The sequence below is a fragment of the Hypomesus transpacificus genome, chromosome 6 (assembly GCF_021917145.1).
Source record: "Hypomesus transpacificus isolate Combined female chromosome 6, fHypTra1, whole genome shotgun sequence".
NCBI lineage: Eukaryota > Metazoa > Chordata > Actinopteri > Osmeriformes > Osmeridae > Hypomesus > Hypomesus transpacificus.
The window spans coordinates 8085322-8112467 of record NC_061065.1 but is presented as its reverse complement, the minus strand read 5'-3'; the positions used below and the strand labels follow the sequence as shown (position 1 = coordinate 8112467).

Sequence of the window (27146 nt, the reverse complement as noted above, 5' to 3'; positions counted from 1 at the left end):
TTGTTTAAACACAAAGCACTATCACCATCTTTGGCATTGGAATACCTTTGTTGTTTGTACAGAGTATTTTGCGTTGGAATCCAGTGTTCCTTAACCTGGGTCTCTGATTGTACGGAGAATTGACCAGACTCCACAACGCCCTATTCACCCTCAGCTTAATTCACTTTGGTGGAATGTTTTTGTGTGTATTTTTAATGACCTAACCCAGTAGTTTTCAGGTATCAGTAGACAATATCAATAACAAGTTTGGTTCAGGACGTCATGAAATCATAATCATGCAGTGATAAATAGGGTCACATTATTGTAAAATTTGTATTCATGAATTTCAGCTGGCACTTTTTATTATCATTGATAAATATTTGTTAATAGCTGGTAGAAGCTCGACCGCAGGTTGTTTTGGTCATACTCTCCATTTCATTAGTATGGAACAGCGGGGCAATCATTAAAAAGTTGAATCTTAACAAATTAAAATAGCAATACTTATAATAATAACATTGTAGATACATTCTGTAGGAATTGCTATATGATTAAATTGAACTAAGACTTACTGGTATATGTTTTTACAAAAAGGCAGATGAATATTGTGTTACCAAACTATAAATAATGTGAAAAACCTTCCCCATATCAAGTTTCACTTGCATCATAACTTGTACCGCTAAACCATAATGAAGTGTAACTATATGTTACAACAATGTTGTAAAAGTCTTGCTAGGAAATTACATGGTTGTTAATTTAACTAATGAAACTATTCGACATCATAGATTTGTTGACTAAAACATGCTACAATTTCACTGAAACATTTCAGAATAATTTACAAAGATATCTATTACTTTTCATTAATATCATCCCAAGCAGCCATTTACAAATCCAGTATGAAACGTGTCAGTATAAGTCGTTTCCTGTTTCCTCCTAACCTCGACCCTTAAGCTCTTACAACTGACGAAGGACAATAGCTTTTGACCTCTGCAAACGTATCATTGCTCGGTGAAGTGAACAACGTCACAAGGTTGCCATTAAAATAACGCCTAAGAAAGTGACAAAATAATTGCCATGGCTTGTATAAGTCCTGTCGTGACATAAAAAGGAAAACAACATGATTCGGCAGCTACAGCTACAGCTACCCCTTCCCAGACAGCAGCTTGGAGGTTCATTTTACACGTCTTTCTGTCATCACATCAAAGACTGACTGTCAAACGGCGATTCTGTGACAGTCAGCTGTGGAAGTTCTGGCGAGTCCGACCCAGAGCTAGCGTCCTGGTCGGAGGGCCAAGCAGCAGAGCGCCACGGAGAGCGAGGAGGCAGAGAGCTGCAGGATGAGGACTCGCAGTGGGGTACTCTGCTGTAATAAGCTTTGAAGAGATTAGACGGATGATGTTGGGGACACTTCTCCTTTGTAGCGCCAAGCAGACCAGGCCTCAGTAATACGCTGCCCAATCACCCTAAAAAAAATCAGTCCTATTACATTATGTTCTAGTTTCGATCGGCGTCTGCTCCTTAAGTGCGACACGTGGCCCTTAGCTAGCAGGGGGATTGATCTAATAACATACATCACGTTGTTGGGATGAATTTCCAAACTGCCAAAAACATGACATTTCGGTCTCTCTGTTTTGTCTGTCTGTTTTTTCTCTTCTTGTCCTTCCTCCACTCTCTCCCCTCCTCTTCTCCTCTCTCATCTCCTTTCCTCTCTCTGCCACCAGAAGCAGCCAGGGTGATGTATAGAGTGGGTTAGCCACATCAGAGATGAAAGGTGATTGGATAACTGTGTCTGTAGCCTTGACAAAAGGTTTCCATGCATCCTTCTCACAGAGTTCCATTTAACTGGTCACATACTGCATACCTGGCCAATTAAAGGTTATTCTGACATTTGCAGAGGAGTTTGGATACCAGTTGGCCGTGTGGCACTAATAGAATCTTCCATGATGTTCACACAGAAATTGCCCCTCACGAAAAATGTTGGAATGAAATGAAACATTCCACTCTAATAAATATCTGTTGTATATAAGAATTTGTTGGACACGCACGGACACACAAATACACACACAGACACACAAACGCAGACACACACACGGACACACAGACACACACACAGTCACCGACTCAGTCACAAATGGCAGACAGAGGGAGAAGAACTGATTGAGGAGCTGTGTTCCGATGGGATGACATTTTCAATCTAATCTGATGACCTTATATGATAATATTTCATTTTATCAAGCATTCCTGGTCCCTGGGATCCTTGGCTGACAGGGCTGAAGGGAGAGAGACAAAGAGATAGGTCCAGAGAAAGAAAGAGAGAGAGACAGAAAGAGACAGAGAGAAATAAAAGAGAGACAGAAAAGGGAGACGGGGGGAGGGGGTGGAGAAGTAAAGAGTGGTGGTTTGTCTGACTGTTACAAAAACAAGTGATAAAGCCAATTTTCCCTGATAAAAAAAAGAGAAGATTCACAACCACACAGCGTGAAGTGTTTTGTTGCTCGTCTTCATGGTTAAGAGTGTGTGTGACACGAAGAACGTCACACTATCTTATCTAAAACCTCTGGTCATGCTTGAATAGACCGTACCAGGCAAACAGGCCCAGGACACACCACAAAAATAGATTCTACTGTGGTCAGTGTACATGTAAAGAACGATCAGTTTCACCACAGTTATGAAACTGGGGTAGGAAGAGCCCGAAACAGATGAACTGTCTACAGGCTGTGTCAGTTATGAAACTGGGATAGGAAGAGCCCGAAACAGATGAACTGTCTACAGGCTGTGTCAGTTATGAAACTGGGATAGGAAGAGCCCGAAACAGATGAACTGTCTACAGGCTGTGTCAGTTATGAAACTGGGGTAGGAAGAGCCCGAAACAGATGAACTGTCTACAGGCTGTGTCTCTATGACGATATGGAGCAATCCTTGATCACCTGCCGCATCACACCGGCCCAGCGTCTGTATCCTAGTTACCATGACGATCTTGTTGCTACGAGATCAATCCAGCTGACGACTCGATATTTGCTGATAACACCAGTTTCCTTTGTGCTTAGATCATCTACAATTCAACCTTTCTTATTCTTGGTCTCTTTTTACAGTTTATAACACATATTGTACATCCAACACCCTAACATTGTCAGGTTTTTTCAAGATCTCAAACTCATTCAGGGATAATAAACTAATCAATTGTTTGGAGTGACTGGGATACTCTGTATCACATGACCACCTGGCGTGTGTTTTCTAATGCTGAGTAATAACAGAGTTCCTTGTCCTGTCTTTAACACATTTTGAAGAGAGTTATGTAGCTGGTACCTACATAACTATGAACAAAAACACCAAAGTCCTGGTATCGGAGTGTGTTTGCACCAGCAAATCAAGAAACAGAATCATTTCACAAACATTTATAAAGATGTCCGAATGAGTATGAAACATTTGACCCATTAATCAGTCCCCTCTTGTGTGTGTGCTAGATTAAAAAAATCTTCTTCTCCTGTACATGCCCCTGCTAGTGTCTGGTCAGGGTGACAGTGAAAGAAAAGAAATATTGGATTAGAATGTCTTATATTGTCTGAGTCTGTTTGATGTCATATACTGAAGGGCCTGTGTTTATCAACCTAAGTAAGACCTTCCTAGAAACTGAAAGGATTTGAAATCACAGGCTGTGGGAGTGTTTTATTAATTTAGAGACCATTGGAGGGAGACGTTGTTTTACTTCCCTTGTGGCTGTCCGAGAGGTCACTAAATGACCAGGACCAGTTGTTCAGTGGTTACACAGATGGATCATTACTTTTGACCCATTTGTTTATTTAAGATGCATGTTGAAGACATGTTGGGAATCAGAGCTTGTGAGACACTGTTTGAGCATGCACTACTTCTGATCCCATCTGATTCATGGCCAGATGGTTATTTTCTGATGTTTGTGTGTCAGACAGTTGCGCCTGTTTAATACATTTGTTTTTGAAAGACATTTAACAGTTTAACGATTGAATGTCAGAAAACGTTCACCAAGGTAACCCTCCAGGGTGGACAGACAACCTGGATCTGGAGCAGCACAGTCAGCCCAGACAGTCACGTGAGGCTACCTGTGATTCTTCCACTGTTGCTGGGTTAGCGTGACTTCCTGTCCTACTTACAGGGGACAGGACTACTTCCAGTCCCTTCTCTCATGGTGTCCCGAGGCAGTCCCTGTGTGACATGTAGAAGGATAATGAGTGTTTGTGTGTGGCTGTTTCCAGCAGGTCAGTGTTTCACCGTAGCTGTGCCGTAGAGCAAACCAAGCTGAGCCGGACAGGCAGCCTTTCTACTCCTTCTGATGGGATTACAGCCACAGCTTCATCCCCCTCACACACACACACAGAGATAGAGGCTGCCTTTTCAGATCAGCTGAGATAACAGGCTTATACTTGTTCACCTCACTTCACCTTGCATGGCTCCTTACGTCTTCTCATTTCGTAATGTATCCAAGCTGGAGAGCAGGGGCAGGTCAAAGGTGAGATGAGTCTCACTCACTAAAGCCACTTGTTTTCTCTTTTCTTTACATTCTTTCCTTTATGCCTCTCTCTCTCTCTCTCTCTCTCTCTCTCTCTCTCTCTCTCTCTCTCTCTCTCTCTGAGTCTCAGTCTTTGGTGTGGAGCTACACAGTTATCCAGCGTGATGACCTTAACGCTGTTTCGGAGAGTCCCATGACCGAGGGAAGAGATAAAAACGAGGTTTGGGCGAGCATGCATCGCTCTCTAAGACGACTGGGGACTGATGGCTTTGCTGTGTGCTTGGATGATTTACTGAAGTTGTCGTGAACTCAAGAAAGGAGTGAGAAAGAGAAAGAGGGATAAAGACAGACAAATAAAGACAGAAAAGAAGACAGAGGTGGGCAGACTGAATGACTGACGAGTCTATTGATCTATGCATCTGTCTATCTGCCCAGCACACAGACAGACAGGAAGACTGACTGACCTGAATACAGACAGACAGGAAGACTGACTGACCTGAATACAGACAGACAGACTGACTTGCAGATAGACAAAATACAAGCAGACAGATAGACAAAGAAGGAGATGAGGAGACAAGACTCAAGGAGAGCACCAGGAAGAAACCGTAAACAGAGATAGAGAGATACAGGAAGAAGGGTCTGAGATAGAGGTAGCCAGAGATAGGCTTGACTGACAGACTGAGGACTGAGAGGAAGATAGGAAGAGACAGAGAAGGGGACAGACAGAAAGACAAACATGCAGACCTACTGCCTACCACCCCAGACACCGCCCTAGGGTTGCATGAGTCAGTCTCCAGCTGTGTCTTTCCTTGCTGGTTCGGCCTCATTCCCATTCAGAAGCTTCTAGATACAGATGCTGAGTCACAGGGAGGCGGGGGTGGCACGCACAGACGCACAGACGCACACAAGCACTCACACACACTCGCAAAAACAGGCTCGAAGCTATTTCACCAAAGCCTAGCTCAGCATGGAGAACGTTGCCTAAAACGCGATTGGTTGCGATCACAATGGGGTTCGATGCTCGAAAGTTTCGAGCCTTGTTTCCATGGCGATGGCAGTCGACACGTCCTGCGGCGACGAGATGTTTTTGAATAAAGACCCGGGTTTTCGCAGCGAGACTATAAAAAAAAAAAAACATCCAACAAACCCACAGACCTCTTCTCTCGGAACAGGAAAGAGAAAGTTAAGGAGGGAGAGAGAGGTAGAGAGAGAGAGGTAGAGAGAGAGGTAGAGAGAGAGAGAGCGCACTGAAAAAAAGAGAGAGGTGGAGGAAGAGAAAAAGAGAAACTCCTTTTGACCGACCAACCCTCTGACGTGTTTGTGATGACGTGTTAGATTAGTCTGGGAACTGATAAATAGAAAGCAAGGTGTTGGTAGAGTAAAGGGTCAAACAACATGAACCCAGTCACAATGCAGCCTTCTTCACTTGTTTTCACATTATACAAAATTCACTTTACTACAACACTAAAAAAACTGATGACTGATTTATAGTCATTTGTAGTACAAACAAATGTTGCTCAAAAAGGGTTTGCATGACTAGAAACCTCAATCAAAAATTAGCAATGGCAATTAACTTCCGAAAGACACAAAATCTGCAGGGCCTCATTTTTTACTCAAAATAAATACAATAAAAGCTTTTCACTTGATAGAAACCCCTAAATTTGCACACTTCAAATGACTGTGATCTTCACAGTTAGTCTAAGTGTGAATATCCTGATAGATGTTAGGCGAGGAGAAAAAGAGAGATGAGGAAGAGACGGCGTCCCTGCTTCAGTGGGTGCGGATCACAGAAGGCTTTCTGGGCGCGGATGGCTGTCAGTCTGGTCTGGGTCCTAAATGACATGAGAGGATACTGACTTGAGATCCAACCATGAAGCAGAACATGAACAACTTAAACCCACATCACAATTTCTGCTATATGACATACTATTACAACCTTCAGAGTAAAAACAACTAGATCCTTTACAGGCGTAATAAGGGGAGGTCAGATGGCTGAGTGGTTAGGGAATCGGGCTTTTAATCAGAAGGTTGCTGGTTCGATTCTCGGCCATGCCAAATGAAGCTGTGTCCTTGGGCAAGGCACTTCACCCTACTTGCCTCGGGGAGAATGTTCCTATATTTACTGTAAGTCGCTCTGGATAAGAGCGTCTGCTAAATGACTACATGTAAATGTAATAAAAGGTGCTTCCCTTCAGACTGACGCTTCACTTCTTTTCTGCAGTTCCATACATCTAAAACACTTAAAACGGTCTCTTATTTACAGATCACGCCGTGAAAATAATGTAACATTCCGCACTTCAACTGGTACTGCAGACAATATGTATTTTAGTAAATGCAACAAATATTTTCCTATTACGGAATCAAGAACAGAAATGTTTGCAACCTCAAGATGGCAGCAAAGGATCATAGAGATGAGAGGTGGCTAAAGCAAACGCTGTCTCTGAAAGGATCCACTGAAGTACCATCTTCTCCCATCAATGGGGAATGATTAAGATAAATAGGTGCAGTTTGATTGTCTGGTTAAAACTAAAATAACTATTCAAACCATTTTTGCTTGCAAACTCCACTGGCAGCTAATATTGTTGAATAGTTGGGATGTGAAATCTCTGAGTGCATTAAAACCAGCTTGCAGGAGGAAGAAAAACTCTACTGGAGGCAGACTGTAGGATGAAAATATAAAACACACATGTTCTCTTTATTTACTGTATATAGATAGATGTACACCACAGAAGGTTTGCATAAAGCACACACAAAAAGCTAATGTATGTAAGATGTTCTCAACACATACGCTTGAATGCAGAAAAAATATCTTAAATTACAAATTGATAAAAAAAAACAATTTGAATCCCAATTCTAAACTGTTCTCTAAATGCAAATAGTTACATGTAATGGAGACTGTGCCACATACCAACTGTTTGCAGTGCTAAAAGCCTCTGTGGTCTGTACACTGGGGCATTTTGTACAAAATATGAAATCTACCATTTAATAATAGATATAACAAAACAAAGTACAGTATATGTACATATTGGATGAAGCCATTTAGTACAGCAAGTATACTAAAAGGACACTTGCAAATATTATTCTTTAGAAAGAAATGCGAGAGTAAGTCAACAGTGCTCCAGAGAAGCCATTATTAAAGCCATTTCATGAAGAACTACAGCTACCAACAGGGAGACAGCAGCTCCGTGGAGAACCGTGAAGGTCTAGTCTAACTCCAGCCCTCTGCACAGAGCACCTGGACACTATACAGTAGGAGACACCAGGTCAGGTAGGGTGAAGGGATAGGCGGGAAAGGGTTCAAATATTAAAATCGATTGGACACATTTGGGGAGGATAAAAGCATAAATTATTGAAGCGTGTAATTACTTAAGACAAAGACCAAAGAGATGAAAACAATGCAGTTATGGTAAAAGTGTATTTACAATGTGCACATTCAGATCGAAACATCAACTTGAGGTTTCACAAAAAAAGAAAAAAAAAAAAAGAAAAAGGAGGAACAGAAGCAAACCGCCTCAGAGGCTTGGAACCCAGGCGTCTCTAGACGGAGATAACGGCCAGCACGCGTGCAGGTCGGCTTAGGTCTCAAACAATGGTACTGGACACCAAGACAGCGATACTCACTGGGCATGGAAAGGGGGAAGAGTGGGTGAGAAGAGACTCTCTCATGTCGGTCGCTAGGCACACAGGGGAAGTCACACAGCATACGCCAGACAGCCTGACGGATTTCTATTCACCTCAATTTTTATTGTTCGTGTGTGTCGTTTTGTTTTGAAATGTTCAAGTTTTTTCAGGAAGTGCTTTTTCAGTTAAGTAGTTGGGGTCACTCCTCCTCCTCATCGTCATCGTCTTTTACACTATTCACCCGTCAGCTAAGCCCGTTAAACAAGGCATCTACGATAGATCCAGCAGCTTGACAGCATTTGACATGCTGTTCATACATACAGTGCTTTCACACACATACATACAGGATACTGGATGGTGTGTTGAGTAGCTGCTAGGAGTCAATGCTAAATATAAACAGTTTGGCATGTAGATTGCACTGCAGTGCTTTTGCCGAGCGTGGTCCATAACCCCCCTTGTACAATAAAGGCACTATAAAAAGAAAGGCTTGTGTTCGACGTCTTTCTGAGCTAAATCTCTCAGGCTACTTGCTAGTGTAACAGTGAAGTTTTAGTTTTTTACTTCGTATGAGTGGTACAAAACCAGCCTTCAGGAACAATACCAGAGTGTATCCTTGGCCAGCTCAGTTCCTCTCTACCCACTAAGACGATGGGGCTCCATGGGAGTTTGTAGACCCAGCACTTGGTCCTTTTCCCTTTGAGACCAGGGTGGGAGACGGGACTTCAGGTGGAGGTAACGACAACAGTAACGACAGTTTTGTCTGTAGCGTGGGGACGAATAAAGTCAAAAGGATCAATAACGGGCCAGTGAGAGTTCAGAAGCATATGAACGGATGTGTGCGTGTCCTCGGATAGAGCCATATACCATTGTTTGAATAACCAATACACACTGCAAACTGGGTAAGCTTATTGCCTACAATACCATACAGATAAAAAAAAGAAAGTTTGATAAAAAAATAATGTAATAATCTGATACTGAAGTTGGCACCAAGCGATGTTTCTACTGCAGAACAGATGTCCATCAGAGATGAGATCGTCTAGGAGGCTGGCCCACAGACAGCCCAGCCTCATCAGATGTGACTTGATTAGCCGTGACCATCACTTCCAGGCAGGCTTCTCAGCTGGGCCCAGTGCCCTCCCCCCAGGTTGGAAACCTGGCTGGAGCAGGGCCCAGAACACCAGAGCACCAGAGGTGAAAGTGAAACCTGCTGTTAAAGGTCAGAGAACCGTCACCTGCTCAGTGACCTTTCGAAAAATAAAAAACATCGTAGATGAGTTTCCACGAGTATAAAAAAAATAGCTAGACAGAAAGTAATGGTGAAATCAAACCTGTTTGAATAAACAAAGTGTTAAACCAAAGCTGCCATCTAGTGGGATGTGGTGGTGGTTAGACTATGCCTGCTCGATGAGGTGAGAGAAAAAGGACAGAAGGAAAAATAGAAGACCTGAGAGAAATGACCAGAGGGGGGCAGCACTGCACCCGAGTGTCTGCAGGAGGACAGTGAGAGAGGTGGCTGACTGTCTGTGTGTGTCTGTGTGTGTGTGTGTGTGTCTGTGTGTCTGTCTGTGTGTGTGTCTGTGTGTGTGTGTCTGTGTGTGTGTGTCTGTGTGTGTGTGTCTGTGTGTGTCTGTCTGTGTGTGTCTGTCTGTGTGTGTGTCTGTCTGTGTGTGTGTCTGTGTCCTTAATTGAAGTGGCTTCATCAGTTGCCCATGCTGAACTGGACACAGTCAAAGCAAATCTCTCACAAGACCTGTTCAGCAGAGCTGGGATGGTGCTGTTGAATTGTGCTGTTCTGTTCTCTACTGGTGCTGCCTGGCTGGTCTGGGCTGGTCTGGGCTGGTCTGGGCCGGTCTGGGCTGGTCTGGGCTGGTCTGGGCTGGCCAGTGTTGGTCAGTGTGGGGCCGGTGGGACGGCTCTCTGGGTGTCTCGGGGTGTGTGTGGGTGTCTAGACTGCGTCCTGCGGGGTGAGCATTTCCTCGGCCCTCCGGTGCGTCTCCAGGGCGCTGACGGTGGAGACGTCCTGGGGCAGCTCGGACTTCCTGCGCACCATCGGACGCTCTTTCCTCTGGTCCCCCTGGATCTGCAGCACACGCACCAGGGTCACAATGACTCTCACACACACACACTGCCACTGCACGGCCCACTGCGTCACAACACACTACGCCACAGTACGTAACAGGGTTGTTTGGTTACTCTTTCTAAAGGGCAGCAAGGTGTGACAGCCTCCAGGGTTTCCATCTAATGAGTCTCAGAACTGTGCCATATGTCTCAAGAGTTTGGAGAAAAGCAGCCGGGCTGCAGTCTCGTCAAGGTAGAGTCAGAGAGAGAGAGAGAGAGAGAGAGAGAGAGAGTCAGAGAGAGAGAGAGAGAGAGAGAGAGTCAGAGAGAGAGAGAGAGAGTCAGAGAGAGAGAGTCAGAGAGAGAGAGAGTCAGAGAGAGAGAGAGTCAGAGTCAGAGAGAGAGAGAGAGTCAGAGAGAGAGTCAGAGAGAGAGAGAGAGAGCCAGAGAGAGAGTCAGAGAGAGAGAGAGTCAGAGAGAGAGAGTCAGAGAGAGAGAGAGAGAGAGAGTCAGAGAGAGAGAGAGAGTCAGAGAGAGAGTCAGAGAGAGAGAGAGTCAGAGAGAGAGAGCCCAAGAGCTCCCTAATGAAACCATCGCCCTGTTCAAACAGGGATCTAGACAACATGTAGACATGTATGCACACACACCACCCCCCTCTACAAAGCACACACACACGCATTACCTGCGTTGCTTCCTCCTGGACGGTCTTCTTCAGCATGTTGACGTCCTCCAGCATGGGGCCGTCAGTCTCCATGTCCACTGGGCTGCCCAGGCCTGATGGGTCCACGAACACCAGGAACTACACCAGCACACACACACACACACACACACACACACACACACACACACACACACACACACACACACACACACACACACACACACACACACACACACACACACACACACACACACACACACACACACACACACACACACGGGGCACTGTGTTACTGCGAGCCACGGGTGTGATGCGCAGTCACAGGGCATCGGGAGGGCTTGAGATCCTAGAGCACGTCGAGGTTAGGACTCTTACCTGAGGGTTGGACTTGGCCAGATCCTCTATCTTGATCCACGCATCTTCCCTCTCTTTCCACTTGGCCTTCTCTCTGCACAAACACGCACAGATCAGTAACAGAACGGCAGGGTGCGTATGTGTGTGTGTGTGGAGACGATGACAGAGGAGTTGTGTGTGTTCTTACTTGTTCTTCTCTGCTCTGAACTGCTGAGTGCAGTCATCAAACAGCTTCTGGTTCATCTCCATGAAGAGCTTCAGAGCATTGTAGATCAACCCGTGGATTGTTCTGTACACACGCACACACACACATCAACAGTGGGTCACAGGACAGGGAGCTGTACTGTGCAGGAATCTAACCCGAGACAATAGAGAGAGAAAAAGAGAAGAAAAAAAAGAGAGACAGACATAGACGGAGAGTAAGATAGAGAAAGAGAGAGGCAGCGTTGCGGGGATGTGGCTGTGACTCACTTGTTCCAGTGGCTCTTAGAGTTACGGTAGAGCGAGGGGAACATGATAGGCAGGATCCTGGCCGCGTTGTCACTGATCAGGCTCATGATGTACTCATTGTTCCAGTAGTAGAGAGCTCTCTCTGCCACCTAGCACACCACAACAGTCAGGGACCAGCGCACACGCAAACAAAACACGTTCCAATTCGACACACAGGTAAACTAAAACTTTCATTGTTCTGTCACACACCAAAAGGCAGTGTTCCTATCACTAGCACTCAACGCCCCGCACGCTGACGAGGGGAGGAGGGGTTGGAAGGAGACGGACCTGGAAGTGCGGGCTGGAGACACACTTGGCCAGCTGTCTGAAGAGGGGCTCCATGACCTTGACGAACTCGCTGGGTTCGATCACGTCCAGGATCTCCTCCAGCTCGTTAAGGAACATCACCTCCTTGGGGCTGTGGGTCTTGGGCCAGTACTTCAGCAGAGCCATCACTGTCTGTAGACAGACAGAGTCTTCAGTACCAAGCAAATACCACGTCTTATAAAATACAACTGCAAAAATTGCTAAATTTAAGAACAAAAATATTTGTTTTCAGCTTGCTGATGCTTAAAACACACGTGTTAGGCTGCCAGTGCAGTTAAAACATTTCATTTGATGAAACTTTGTAACACTATGTGTTGTTTACTTAAACTAACGTTACTAGATAACCCAAAGAAACAAGTCCAGCTAGATATAAAAAGTATCTTACCGGCTCTGTGAGAGTGCTATCCTTCTCCAGAAACTGCACAACACAGTATGCCAGCTGACAGGGGCGAGAGAGAAAGGAGAGTGCGAGAGAGTGCGAGAGAGAGAGGAGAACGAGAGAGAGAGGAGAATGAGAGAGAGGAGAACGAGAGAGAGGAGAACGAGAGAGAGGAGAACAAGGAGAGAGGAGAACGAGAGACAGGAGAATGAGAGACAGGAGAACGAGAGAGAGGAGAACGAGAGAGAGGAGAACGAGAGAGATAGAGCGAGAGAGATAGGAGAACAAGAGAGAGAGAGGTCAGATGATAGAGAGAGAATAGATAAGGTTGGGAGAGAGAGAGCAAGATAGATGGAAGAGAGGAGAAAGAGAGGGGTTTCTTATTAGTCCATGTCTAGAGTCTAAGCAGGATTCCAGTACTGATCCCAGAGGGGAGAGGGGGGGGCCTACCTGGGGGTGGTACACACTGAGAGACTTGACTTTGTGTAAAGGCAACAGAACTTTCAACAGGAAAATCTTGTGCTCCTCTTTCAATGGTAAGGCAAACCCATTGATTATGCTGTAAGGGAGATAGGGAGGGAGACAGATTAATGACCCGACAATCCAATACAGTTGACAGGGCATGAAGGCATTTTCTGTGGAGCAAGGCATCAATTACCTTCCTAATATTTCCAATAGTTCTGCTATTCCATTATGATGTTCCGTTTCATAGATGAACCTGAGAGGAAAATAACAGCCCTTGTAGTCAGCAAATAATGAACCAAACATCCCAAATAATCATAATAATCATAATAATCCATTAGCCTTGGCTCCATGTGAACACCGTGCAGCGTAGCAAGGTTTGTCCCTCACCTGTAGAAGATGTTGTTGATGTGTTTCCTGATGTAGGCGCGCAGGCCTAAGAACTTGCCGTAGATGCGGTGCAAAGTGGTCTTCAGGAAGTCTCGTTCCCGAGGGTCTTCACTGTCAAACAGGTCCAGCAGCTGGGGGGAGACCGCACCGGGGTGAGCCAGCGCCACCCAACACACACACACACACACACACCCAACACACACACCCAACACACACACACACACACCCAACACACACACACACCCAACACACACACACCCAACACACACACACACACCCAACACACACACACAATAACAAATGGGGCAATTAGATTCAATGCCCTGTATTGATCACTTGAACCCGGAATTTCCTCCTGGATCCATATAGTGAATGGAATTGATCCACATACAAAAAGACAGAGACCATAAACGCATGCAGACATGGCTCACAGGCATGGCTCACAGGCATGTCCTCTGATCCACTTGACCCAGACAGAGAGGGGGAGAGGGGTCGTACCTGCATTACAAACTTCTGGTCGATGTACTTCTTGGCTACATTAGGTTGGAAGTCGGGCGACTCGAGGAACCGCAGGAAGAACTCGTAGACGAGCTACAGAGAGAGAAGCAGGCTCACTCTTCCTGTGTGTGTGTGTGTGTGTGTGTGTGCATATACTGTATACAGTACTGTGTGTGTGTGTGTGCATATACTGTATACAGTACTGTGTGTGTGTGTGTGGGAAAATATACTGTATACAGTACTGTGTGTGTGTGTGTGTGTGTGAAAATATACTGTATACAGTACTGTGTGTGTGTGTGTGTGTGTGGGAAAATATACTGTATACAGTACTGTGTGTCTGTGTGTGCATATACTGTATACAGTAGTGTGTGTGTGTGCATATACTGTATACAGTACTGTGTGTGTGCGTGTACATATATACTGTATACAGTACTGTGTGTGTGTGTGCATATACTGTATACAGTACTGTGTGTGTGTGTGTGTGTGAAAATATACTGTATACAGTACTGTGTGTGTGTGTGTGTGTGTGGGGGAAAATATACTGTATACAGTACTGTGTGTGTGTGTGTGCATATACTGTATACAGTAGTGTGTGTGTGTGTGTGCACATACACTGTATACAGTATTGTGTGTGTGTGTGTGCACATATATTGCATCCAGTACTGTGTGTGTGCGTGTGTGTACCTGTAGATGCGGCCATGCAGCCTCCAGCGTGGGCTCGTCCTCCTCGGGGTCGAACTCGGCGCCCGTGGGGTTGGAGGACGGCGGCAGCGTCCTGAACATGTTCACTGCAAACTGGAGGCAAGCACACAGTCACTACCCAGCCTGCACAACCAAAACCACAGCACCACACACCTACAGGAAAGCACAGCTAAAACCTCCAGCTAACTAACGCACTTGCGAGTGTCATGGTGTGTTCATTTGCGAGAGCGTTTGAATCAATACAGCCAAACCGGGGGCCGCAGGCTGTTAATCAGTGGTATGTGTGGAGGCAGGACCCTGTGCAGCAAGACATGACAGAGTGTCAGGACCTTTGCACTGGCATTTACAGGGCCTTCCTCTCTATCACAAACACAGAGCACACCCTTCCTTTGCACTTCTCGCACTAACGCCCTCACTTTTTTTTTTTCCTTCTTCTTCATAACCTTCAAATGCTGACAGCCACTCCCCTCAGATGAAAAACCACAGATAGAAAGAGAGAGAGAGAGAGAGGAGATAGAGATGCACTCACTTGTCAAAGTTTACATTATCTGATGTCACCCACTCCCCCTAACCCTAACCCAGCCCTCCCCAGCCCACCCCAGCCCTCGCCAGACCCCCCCATCCCACCCCACCCCACCCCACCCCAGCCCTCCCCACCCCACCCCACCCCAGCCCTCCCCACCCCACCCCACCCCAGCCCTCCCCACCCCACCCCACCCCACCCCACCCCAGCCCTCCCCACCCCAGTCCTTGCCAGCCCACCCCAGCGTGGCTCAGCCAGTGGAACCTTCATGTCACCAGAGAACCAGACCAGTGGCAGCAGAGCCTGGAAGCCCCTGCCAGGGCCACGCTGGCGTCTGGGTTCCTTATCCCTGTGGTGTCAGCTCTCAGACTACGCTGGCTGAATAATGGAACCACAAGAATTAGAATAGAGGCCGTGTCCTCGTCAATCTCCATACTTTGATGATAAAAGCAGCTGGCTTCAAAGTGTCGTCTTTGTTAAGGGTGGAGGAGGAGGGGACAGGAAAGGAACAACTCAGGGGTTAGAGAGTATATTTTAATGCTGATTCGACTGCCACCTTGCATTTTCTGCTGCCCTGATCAAATAAGAAGGCCACGCGAGGTGAATGGGGGGCAATTTGCACCTCGCCCGCCGTATCCTGCGCCTCGGCATCGAGGCCAGCTTTGATAAACATCAAAGAGCTTTAATTCAACCGCAGGGACGGAGAGAGAGACAGAGAGAGAGACGGAGAGACGGACCTGGCATCCAGCGCTCATCCAGGTCACATCATCAGGAGAGCCTGATCTGATCAGCCTGACCGGACCCCCCCCCCGCTCCCCCCCGCCCTCCAAACGACACGTCTGCATCGAGTGTCACAAATGTAGCAGGCTGGTTCATTTCGACACAAATGTAAAACCAACGGTAAACCAACTGCAACCACCGCCTTTAATCCTGAGGCAGAGGAGAAAAAAAGAGCATACCGCTTCTGCCCTCAAGGTTAGCTCACAAGCAACCTCAAGACAGACAGTTGCTAATTCAGCTATCACTTGATTATGCCAGCTCCACAAAGCCAGAGGTCTGGTAAGCCTGATCAAGAATGTTAGATAAGAAATTCTAGATGAGTTGCGTGTGGCTTGGCGTCCTCCCCTGGGTTCAGACGCAGGTCACTGGATTTTCTCTGAAGTGTCTGTGACTCAGGGGCCAGGTACATAGGGAGGTGGAGCTGAAACGCTCAGAGGCTCTGGTGTGCACACCTCTCCTCAGGCTCAGGCTAACCATGTGACTACTAACCATGGTAGATCCAAAGATACCTACAAGATGCTGACCCTGTGCGACAGACAGACAGGTGTTGGGTACTGACCCTGTGAGACAGATGTTGGGTACTGACCCTGTGAGACAGACAGACAGGTGTTGGGTACTGACCCTGTGTGACAGACAGACAGGTGTTGGGTACTGACCCTATGTGACAGACACAGACAGACAGGTGTTGGGTACTGACCCTTTGCGACAAACAGACAGGTGTTGGGTACTGACCCTGTGAGACAGACAGACAGGTGTTGGGTACTGACCCTGTGTGACAGACAGACAGGTGTTGGGTACTGACCCTATGTGACAGACACAGACAGACAGGTGTTGGGTACTGACCCTGTGCGACAGACAGGTGTTGGGTACTGACCCTGTGAGACAGACAGACAGATGTTGGGTACTGACCCTGTGAGACAGACAGACAGACAGGTGTTGGGTACTGACCCTGTGCGACAGACAGGTGTTGGGTACTGACCCTGTGAGACAGACAGACAGATGTTGGGTACTGACCCTGTGAGACAGACAGACAGACAGGTGTTGGGTACTGACCATGTGCACCACCTCTGGGTAGATGGGCTCTGTGATGACGTTCCTGTTGTGGGTGATGTACTCCACCATCTCGCTCAGCGCCGCCCGCTTCACCTCCTTCCATTTCAGGTCGCTCAGCGGGTCGGACAGGAAGTCAAAGAGCACGCAACACTGTCTGAGCTTCTGGATGAAGAGCTTCTCCTGCTCGGCGGGGGGGACGTCTACAGGGGAGGAAGGGAGGAGATCATCATCACGCACAGGACGCAGCCAGTGTTTCTGCTGTAGACCCAGCCTACCAGTGGAACATTGGAAACCAGTGCAGGTGCTGAGGAGCTTTGGTTATGTGTGTACATGCTCGAATGTAAGAAAAAGATAACATCATTGAAAAACCAGTTCTGTAAACGATCACGTCAGTGAATCGGGCCTTCTGTCTGTGCCAGTTAATTTCTACTCACTGCACTTCTGAAGTCGCCCATCTATACTATACAGACAGACACACAGCCTTCTGTGCATGCATGATGGATCGCACAACAAGCCTGGCATGAATCAATGTTTATGAGCAACCAACCAACTCACTCACCCCATTATCATTATCTGTGGAGAGGAGATGGATGTTGATGTTGGCCATCTAATTCTACCTCTAATCTCAGTAGAACCAACCACAATTCCATTCGCCAACATCTGCAACGACTGAATGAATGTAGATTAACAGTCCCAACCTAAAGGGTTCTCAACATGGCCCATTTACAAAACAGGGGCCCTAATGTTGTACTTAAATATGTCTAGCACAGTTCCCTCACCTCTTAAGCATGTAAAAAGGGTGAGGTCTATTTTGAAGCGTTTCAAACAGTGTTACAAACATTCTGTAACACTGTAACACTGTAACACTGCCCTCTCCAACTTCCCTGTCTGGGCACCCTGTAAAGAACAGACGGGATCAGCTCTCCTTCCCTCTCTTCACACTCCCCCTCCCTCCTACTTTCCTCACTCCCTTTCTCTTCATTCTTTCTCACTGTCCCCTGGTTCCTGCTTGTCGTTGGTGTGTTGAGACATGTGCAGTGCTCTTAACATGTCCCCTCTACCCCTCCAAGGCAAGCACAGGTCTGCTCCAGTTACACAACAGCACTAGTGTTTCTGAACAGGCCCTGAAATATTAAGAGAGGATCGAGTCTGGCTGTGTGTGTCGCTGCATGCCTGGGCTCCTGACCTTTCCTCCCTCACAGGAATCCAGCCACCCTCCCCAGGCACAGCCTGCCTGCCAGCCTCTACCTTTCACCCACCCAGCCAGCCTACCTACCTACCCACCTTTCAACATGCCTGTCTACCTGCCTGCTTACCTGACTCCCTTTCAACATGCCTGTCTACCTGCCTAGTGCTTACCTGCCTCCCTTTCAACGTGCCTGTCTACCTGCCTAGTGCCTACCTGCCTCCCTTTCAACATGCCTGTCTACCTGCCTGCATTCCAGCCTGCCTTTCAGCCTGCCTGTCTACCTGCATTCAAGCCTGCCTTTCAACCTTTCAGCCTGCCTGTCTACCTGCCTTTAAGCCTGCCTGCATGGCCCTCTACCTATCTGCCCTTTGACATTTATAGCCAGCTTGTCCAACAGGGGGGAAAAGGCTAAACAAGCAGTCCTGTAGATCTGAAGGGACTCGTAACTCTGGTGTAATCCTCTGGTATAGGAAGGAAGTTAAAAGGCCTATAGCGTAAATCTATGCATGTTGACAATGGAGTAACATTTACTGTATGGATTTTAAACTAACCATTGAAATGCTTTTTTCCCCCAGTGGTCATCTGAAAAGAGATGACCACTGAAATCACAGGAAAAACTGTGATTACTCATACACACAACTGCCAGCAATCCCTGTATTTCAGTACACGTTACAACACAACATCATTAAAATGCCAACCTCACAGTCACTTCACAGATTTACCCCTGCAGCAAAGTGGATCAACTTTAAGACAAACCCCCCCACACACACACCCCACATTAATTTAGCTGGGCAGCAGTTTGAGAAGTCATAAAGCAGCGTAATGCAGAGACCTGGGTACACAGCTTCAGAGAGACTAAATACATTTCTCCAGCCTGTGACCTCACATCCTTAGACATCAGCAGTCTTAGTGGGGGATGGGAGAGGCAGCAGAAGACAGTTAAACTAGCCCCCCTCCCCTGACTCTCCCCCTTCCTCCCGCTCTCTTCAGCCCAGCTATGCAGCGCACTAGCCTTCCCCGTTGACACAATCACAACACTTATCGCCTTCCCCCCCACCCCCCCCCCCCAAAAAAATACCCACGTACTAACCCAGTGAGTACACAAGAGGATATCACACAAACACAGAGCAAACTGACAACCTCCACTCCTGTTCCCTGCTCTTCCTCCACCAGCACGCTTAGCACGAGACCACAGATGGCAAACGGTGACATTCTCCTCAACCGCCCCGACAATCAAACACGCAGGAAAAGACACATGGAATAAAAAAAATTCCCCCCAAAATAAATTAAATAAAAACATAGCAGTCCTCCTCACCTCTAAAATGCATAAGGGCCACAGGATGAAAAGGCCCGTTGGAGCCTGGTGCATCCAGGACCATCCCTGCAGCAGTTCTAGTACATGTCAACATCTAGTGGCTGAGGCAGACGCGAGGAGAGCAGAGGGCAGGCCAGGCTACTGCGAGGAGCCAGCCTCCATTTTAGCACAAACACTCAGAGCAGAAAATGAAGCTCCCCTGCTGCTGGAGGGAACCAGCTAGTTAGTGATGTCATTCCTTACAGGAGGAGCCTGATTGGCTGCCCCCTGGTCACATGGGCAAGTTGTCAGAATGCATTAACATGAGGGAGGAGATTGGCCTGGTGGGCTGGGGGAAGGGAGGGACCTCTCCTGTGATTGGAGCAGGTCTTACAGCTAGGTTCAGAGTGCAGTGAACTTCAGACAGCTCTAGAATCCAAACCAAACATTTAAGGGAAGAAATACTCTTCAATAAGAAACTATAACTCAGGAGCTAAACAAAACATTTTATTTCCTTCCCTCTCCATATGTCTCTGATAAACCAGCATTGTTCTTCAACTACAAAGTATAAATCATGTTAGTCTAAAAGGGACATAAGCGTAGAGATCAATAAAAGAACAGTATGAAAACAGAGACTAAAGGGATCTGACGTCTCAATGACAGTCACTGGAAACAAAATGGTTACTGTCATAAATCGGGTGTGTTTATGTGACCCAGATCCAGGTGCATGAGAGAAACACAACGACAGGAAGTCAATATGCAAGCCACTCAGGAAGTGCTTATGCAAGGCACCACATTCTACAGCTAGCTCAATTGCTCATTTAGGGCAGAAACTTGCACTGCTGATGAGCCAACACCAACACCACACACACCCCAACACACACACACACACACACAGATGACTGGGGGAAGGTGTATGGGAAAGTTGGGATGTATTCTTATGCTAGACCATAATATTAATAACATTAAACTGTGCGAGGCACCTTATTCAAGTATCGAATTAAATCTCCAGACTGTGACTCAGATCCCTGGGCAGAGCCATCAACATGGCGAGGTGAGACCATGGGCATCAGTTTTAATATCCCCATAGTTCCCCCCATAGTTCCACATCATCTCTGAAACAACGTCCAACTTCCTAAATAAGACCAAGTCATGCTTCATTTCACTGGACTATGGAGCCCACGATCACATTGAGACGCCTGCTTTTCTATGCAGACACAAGCATGATTAATCTTTTAACTCCTTTTTGTTTGGAGTGTATTATCAAAATCAATCATGTTGTTATCTGAAAGGTCACAACAAGCTGGTCGACTTTCCCAAACAAGTCGGCCAGTGTGTTCCTAGGTCCAGGTCGGGGTCCCGGCCAGGGGAGCATTTGTTGGTAAAGGAGCTGTCGCTATGCCAACAGTTGTAAAATGTGTGGAGTGTGGAAGGGGTTGAACGTAGTTATAAATGAACTGGCAAAAGCAACCAGGCCACACCCTCACCCTTCAAACCCAGAGTGAAGCTCCAACAGAAACACAAGACACAGAAGGCACAACATGGAGCGTCTAAGCAAGCCTTCAGTGAGGGGGGAGGGGGGGGGAGAATGTGCAGGATCAGCGTTTGGCTTTGACACTTACTGGACGACGGTCGGAAAGCAAATCTGCATATTTGAAGCTGAGAACCACACTTCAGATATTGTCTCGTTCCATTTGATGGTTTGTTGTTATTAATGGAAAGTCAGACTCATCATCTAAAAAGATCACTCAGAGATCATCACCCTCAGGCATACTGACGTTGAAGATTCTTCTGTCCGTCGTGGGTTTAGTGCTGGTCTGAATCTCGAGCTGGGACACCAGATCTTCCTCGGGCTTGGCTTACGTAGAGGCCAAGTCTTCCTCAGTGAAGAGGGGCTCTGGGTTGTCTTAGTGAATGCAGCCCTGTCTGGGCTGTTCTCTCTAGTCATGAGGTATTCTACCATCAGAGGACCTGTTGTTCCAAAACATACCAACCCAACACACACACACACACACACAACCCAGTCCAGGTTATTAATAAACACTCGTCCCATTCTCAAGAGTCACGGTGTAGAATGAGTTTTAGCTTGTGAGGCATCAGGCTGTTCTACATATAAGGTTTGTTTGTAGACCTTAGAGAGAATTCTGGGATAGCGAGAGAAAGTACAAAAATACACTAAAGCTGCTGACAGCTAAAGGCTTGATTCGGTCTGCTGATCTTATTAATAATCACAGGCAGCCGGTACTGTATTATCACCAGCGTTTAGGGACCTAGTCCATTTGAAGCACTATTCCGTTGATCAGATTCACGATAGATTCATGTCATTCGCAGAGAAGAGGACTGAGAGTAGAACACATCTGAGGGTTCTAGAGTTGATTCTAGAACATGGCATAAAATTAAGATAGACAATTGGGCTGATAATAAACGGAAGAAAATTCATCAGCGAAGCGCTGTGTTTCTGCTCAACCAACAGGTGGAGACAAAACTCAGGAAGATGTTCCTCAGCTCGGGACAGCTCCTCTCTCCACATGGAAGGGTTTGGGTTATATTATGCCTGACTGTGTGTAGTTTCACATTCACATTTAGTCATTTAGCAGACGCTCTTATCCAGAGCGACCTTCAGTAAGTACAGGGACATTCTCCCCCAGGCGAGTAGGGTGAAGTGCCTTGCCCAAGGACACAACGTCATGTTTTGCACGGCCAGGAATCGAACCGGCAACCTTCTGATCAATAGACCGATTCCCTAACCGCCATCTGACTCCCTGTTTCTGGACAGGCTCTGCACTGGGCAGCGTTCTACCAGGCCGGCAGGCTTGCAGCTAACACACACAGCCTCTGTCCAGAGGCACAATGTCTGGGATGAAAACAGGCCTTGCTAGGTGGATAGGATCCCTGATTACATCCAACTGGCCACAGGACAACATATGGAGGAGCTTAAGATGCAGGATAAACCGAAGAAATGGGAAGCTTATCTGACATCTGTATACAGTTTATGTAACGCAGACTGTAACCCAAGTCTGTGCCCAAGTTAACCGAGTATTGAGTCCAGTCCAGTGCAGATCGCCCTCCTGTGTCTGACGGAGCAGCTTACCACAGGACACGGTGTTACTGCAGCTGAGGCAGTTAGATTACCTGGTTACTGTTACAGATCAACAGAGGTGTGCATGCGTGTGTGTGAGTGAGTTTGTGTGTGTGTGTGTGTGTGTGTGTGTGTGTGTATGTGTGTGTGTGTGTGTGTACTTTCCAAAGGTCTACTTCAGGTTGGGCAGGAGCCATAGATGGATCAGCAATTCAACCTCTGACCTAATCCTTCTGAGAGTAGGAGTTATTAAGTCCTGCAAAAGCAAAAGCAGAGCACCAGCCCACAGCAGTAACATGAACACGGCAGGACCACCCAAACGTCCTCATCCTGACTGATTGGATAACAACAAAAAACTAACGTTGTTCCGGTCCTACACGTCCAAATCAACGCCAGTCTGTGACACACACATTAACAACAATATTATACGCCAATTTCGGCATAGCAGAGGATTTCTCTGTGTTCTAAAAGACAGTCTGACAGAGAGGGTCCTGTTGGCCTCTGCTTATCTGGGCACCAAGAGTATTCGGAAACACAAGGGCCAGTGGCATTAGAGCCTTATCTCTGGATTACCCCTAAATATAGACACTTGGGTTAAATCCAGCGCAAAGTCCATGCCATCTACGTCTCCTGTTTGTTTCCATGTCTTGCGTAAGTCTGTCTGTGGCTCGTCGTTTTACGAGGACTGGGCACGGTAGCGGTGCGAAGGCAGGGGATGTTCAGAGGGGCGTCAAAGGAGGAGAGACAAGAGAGTGTGTCATCCATGTGATTTACATAAGATCTTCTCTTTTTTTTTTACGTAGCGGGTGGTAGACACACAGCTTACTCAGGGCTAAAGCCCCAGGGGCCTGGGCTGGAGCGCTGAGCTTGTAGACTGCTTAGAGTGCAACATGAGAACTGATGGGACCACAGGCACAACAAAACCCAGCTTAGCAACCAAGCTCAGACCATCCTCCCAGATGAGGTGAGCTTCACCACTGGTGTTAGGAACTGGTTCTTGACAGGTGCCATAAGAGATGAATAAATCAGAGAGCCAAAGAAAGGGAGACTCCTCTGCATGTCATAATAATGACATGCAGTTAATAATTTCATTTAGCAGACGTATTGACCCAAAGCGACGCACATGGGGGGGAGAGGGGCGGGATTTGATCTTGCGACCTTGTGATCTGCAGTCACATGCTCTACCACTGAGCTAAACCTAACCCACCAAGCCAATATACTCAAAAACTACAACTAAATGACTGTGGCAGAACTGTCTGTCGATAAACACGAGGTGTGCCCGGCGGGGGTTGTGATACCTTTGAATGCAGGCAGTTTCTGCAGCTCCCTGTTGTTGCTGAGGCTGAACCGGGACGAGCTCTGCCTCTTGTCCTTCTTGACCGGGGTCTGGGCTCCTGGCTGCTTCCCCTTCAGCAGCTGAGTGGTGGGAGGAACACTGTTACTGCCCTTCCTGTTGGAGCCCTGGGGAAACAGGAGGGACAAGGTGAGACGGAAGAATTGCGCAATACAATGAATGTGAAGGCAGTGGCATGAATGATGCCAAGGCTTCACTCCTTGCCATGGCAACCTCCGTTGTGTTTACAGATCTGACGGCAACATGAATACAGTGTCAACAACAAGCCAAACTTCCCTTACATCGTAGAACTCTGAAGACAGGGCAGTTAGGGTTCGGGTCATGTTTGTTTGCTTTGTGAATTTCACAGCTTTAGATAAACTGTTCCCAGAGCCATAAACATAGATCACATGGGACAAGTCTGGATGTTAATGTGTGCGTGTCTCATGGCTGGTCCCACCTGCTGGCTAGGATCCTTTAATCCCCACACACCTGACAACATCATTCTCACTCTCTCTGCAACCACGGGTTCACATCAGTCTGGTTTTATCAACAGTAGCCCTGGGGGCAATTGTCAAAGTCACTTAAAAACCCAACTAATGTTGCCCCACTGGCTCTGCTTGCTGTCCCTCTCTCACACTACAAGACCACAAGTGTTTGGGAGTTAGGACAGCTTAGCCTGGTCGCCACTGTCTAGTAATGGGAGAACTAAAGCTGTGGCTGGACCCCATGATGGGCTGGATTACTGACTCATGTGACCCAACAGAAGGTCTTCTCTCCCACTGATTCATTAACCCAATGTTGTCTGTGCTCTTGATACATCCTCAGGCAGCTTCATGGGTTCATACAGTACACAGGAGAGCAGCGCTTCAACTGGCAGGTCCTCTAAGGCAGTGGTTCTCAATCCTGGTCCTCGGGACCCCCTGCCCTGCATGTTTTAGATATTTCCCTGCTCCAACACACCTGATTCAAAGAAATGGGCCTGATAACGACCCATTAATTTGAATTAGGTGTGTTGGAGGAGGGAAACGTCTAAAACATGCAGGGCAGGGGGTCCCGAGGACCAGGATTGAGAACTACTGCTCTAAGGCATTGCCAAGCGTTGATTTGGAAGAGGATACAGTTACAAGTAAAACCTGAAGCGGTATTCCGGAGAGGCTCTTAGCCATGGAGGCAATGAATATCGAGAATAACCGGCACAGAAACCAGCTAGCAGCTTGCTCCAAAGCAGTAAGCTCAATACTCCCACGTAAATAATGGGCATTACAGTGCCTAAATCGGCTCTATGATAGCTATGACCACCATGATTTTGTCACTATCCCTCTGAAGCTTACAGGGCTCTTGTGGTCAAAGGCATCTAAGAGGATGCCTGGATGGGAGGGGCTTTGGTGGTATTGTGTGTGTGTGTGTGTGTGTGTGTGTGTGTGTGTGCATGGAGCGGGGGGTGGGGGTGTAACAGTGACAGCTTGTTGCCCAGCAATTTCAATTTGACACAAGGTTTGCGCATTAGCAGATATGCAGCTGACACACAACTGAATACAGATAACCCAGGATTACAACTCAGGGATAGGCAGAAAGGAGGAGATTCTTAGGTCTTCAAATATTAAAAAACATCAGTTAACTAGGGTCCATCCACATTTCTGTAAGCTTAACATGTCACTGTTGGTGGTGGAGATAATGTATCTGTCTCCCCACTCACATAGCAAAATGGGGTCTCACAGAACATATTTTCTACCATATGATGACAAAAAAGAGATTCAATTCTTTCACTCGTTCAAGGGTGTCCCTTTTTATTCAAGATGATCTCTTATCTTGTCATAATGACCAACAAAAGTTAAGGTCACCATCAATGGCTGGTGTTCCTTATTTGACAGAGTTGCTACTGTACAGTACGTGTTGTCATGTCTGATGTCTGAGTACTACGTTACCTCATGTTCTGAATTCTCTTGTGCTCCAGTTTTCCCGACTTTACCAGACTTGGGGGTGTCCTAAAATAAAACGTGAAAATACTTTAGTTTATATCGTCTTAATTCACAACTCTAGGCTCAAAGCTCGTGAGGGTTACATAACGGTGACTACTAGCCACACTTCGAAGCCAAATTTAGCACAACAATAAAGTGGCTACTCTACTTGGCCTAGTCACATAGTACTTACCTCGAGCTAGCTATGTAGCGTTAGCTGTCAAACGGACGTGGCTTGCATTACCCTAGCTAAAGTTTAAGCAATGTTACTGCTAGCTGACATCACCCATCTATCTAGCTATCTAGCTAGTGCTAAATAACGTGATGTGGTGCATATGTCCGCTTAATTTCCGAATTATAGCGTGACTAGAACAAAGTTATTCAAAGATACTAGCTAGCTAACATAGCTGAGCATTTTTTGTGACTGACGCTTTGGTGAGGATTCAGTCTCAGACTAATGTTCCTGTGTCGTGCTCGCCTCTACAAACACCCGGCAAATCATAGTGGCTAGCTCAAAGTTCAGGTTTTCAGCCACATATACGTTATAATAGTAGCCATAACAAACATATTATTTTTGTGCATAGTTAGTTCACAACCGGCTTAAATTTCCAAGCGTGAATTTACAAAGTACTTGCTAACGTCGTTACCACATACACACCAGCCAAGACTCTGGAGTCGCACCTAGATCCAGATGGGACATACTGTAACGTTAGCTAACTGTCAAGTATGTGGGCCTAGATTCATCTTCAAAGACATCGAAACGATACAAATGTTATCTGCAGATAGTCCAGTCCCGTGTTGGAAACTCACCTTATCTTTTTTCGTTTTATTCGGCATTGCATTAACGTAGCCACCCTTGCTCCCCTTCTGACAGTCCAGCAGCACCAAATCTGCCAACTCCCGTCTTCTGCGCTGTAGTGCTAGTGGCTGGCGTCGCTGGTGTGATAGGCTGCTATCTATCAGGTGACCCAACGTCTCTCTAACAGATTATGCTGGTGGAAGAGAGCGGGAGCTGTCTGTAGGCGACACCTGGTGACAGCGGCGGCTTTTTGACACACTGTGATGAGTTACCTCTAATATAACACTACATTATAATCCAGTTTTAAATGAGTACCCAACAACAAGGTCAGACATGTAGGCATTTCCACATGCCATTATTATTTTTTATCTTTACCTATTTGGTAGGCTACATTACAACTTTTATTAAACCATTATTCCAGAACGATATGACGAGCTAATGAAAGTTCGGGAAAGCGTGCTCCTCTCCCTTCCCCCACTGATCGACGTCGATATACGGAGGCAAGTATGGAAGCAAATCGTGACCAAAATTCAAATGAAAATGCATTTCCAGAAATGCATTTTCATTTTAAGAATGTGGCTGCATTATTTGACTCATAAATCAAATTAGTATTCAATCATCCTATTTGCATTTTCATTTTCTTCTTTAAGACTGCTCATTCTTTCCCTTAATTAAAATGAAAACGAAAAAGACATTTGAAATTTAATTTTCAAAATATGCCCCAGCAAATAGATA

At 46.6% G+C, this 27146-nt stretch overlaps 1 protein-coding gene across 2 annotated transcripts; it reads right to left on the bottom strand.

Moving 5' to 3' along the window:
• Positions 1 to 9924: 9924 nt before the first annotated feature.
• ppp2r5cb (protein phosphatase 2, regulatory subunit B', gamma b) lies at positions 9925 to 26539 on the bottom strand. Of its 2 annotated transcripts, XM_047021472.1 has the most exons (16): positions 26423 to 26539; positions 25580 to 25639; positions 23617 to 23779; positions 16757 to 16956; positions 14383 to 14493; positions 13699 to 13791; positions 13201 to 13331; positions 13007 to 13066; positions 12799 to 12907; positions 12355 to 12408; positions 11931 to 12101; positions 11625 to 11752; positions 11341 to 11442; positions 11175 to 11247; positions 10821 to 10937; positions 9925 to 10160 (listed from the first exon to the last, which is right to left on the bottom strand). In XM_047021472.1, exons 1-16 carry the CDS (start codon positions 26447 to 26449, stop codon positions 10026 to 10028), a joined length of 1734 nt encoding a protein of 577 aa, XP_046877428.1. In that variant the 5' UTR covers positions 26450 to 26539; the 3' UTR covers positions 9925 to 10025. The 2 variants fall into 2 exon arrangements, with proteins under 2 accessions (XP_046877428.1, XP_046877429.1); XM_047021473.1 differs by lacking the exons at positions 23617 to 23779; positions 25580 to 25639; positions 26423 to 26539 and adding an exon at positions 19261 to 19487.
• Between the last annotated feature and the right edge of the window lie 607 nt (positions 26540 to 27146).

Excerpts from the sequence above, each read along its gene's own strand:
- ppp2r5cb (XM_047021472.1), bottom strand. The coding sequence starts at position 26,449 with ATGCCGAATAAAACGAAAAAAGATAAG. Across the intron at positions 11,753-11,930 it reads TCTCCAGCCCGCACTTCCAG|GTGGCAGAGAGAGCTCTCTA; the intron begins GTCCGTCTCCTT and ends GTGGTGTGCTAG. Across the intron at positions 11,248-11,340 it reads TTCAGAGCAGAGAAGAACAA|AGAGAAGGCCAAGTGGAAAG; the intron begins GTAAGAACACAC and ends GTGTTTGTGCAG.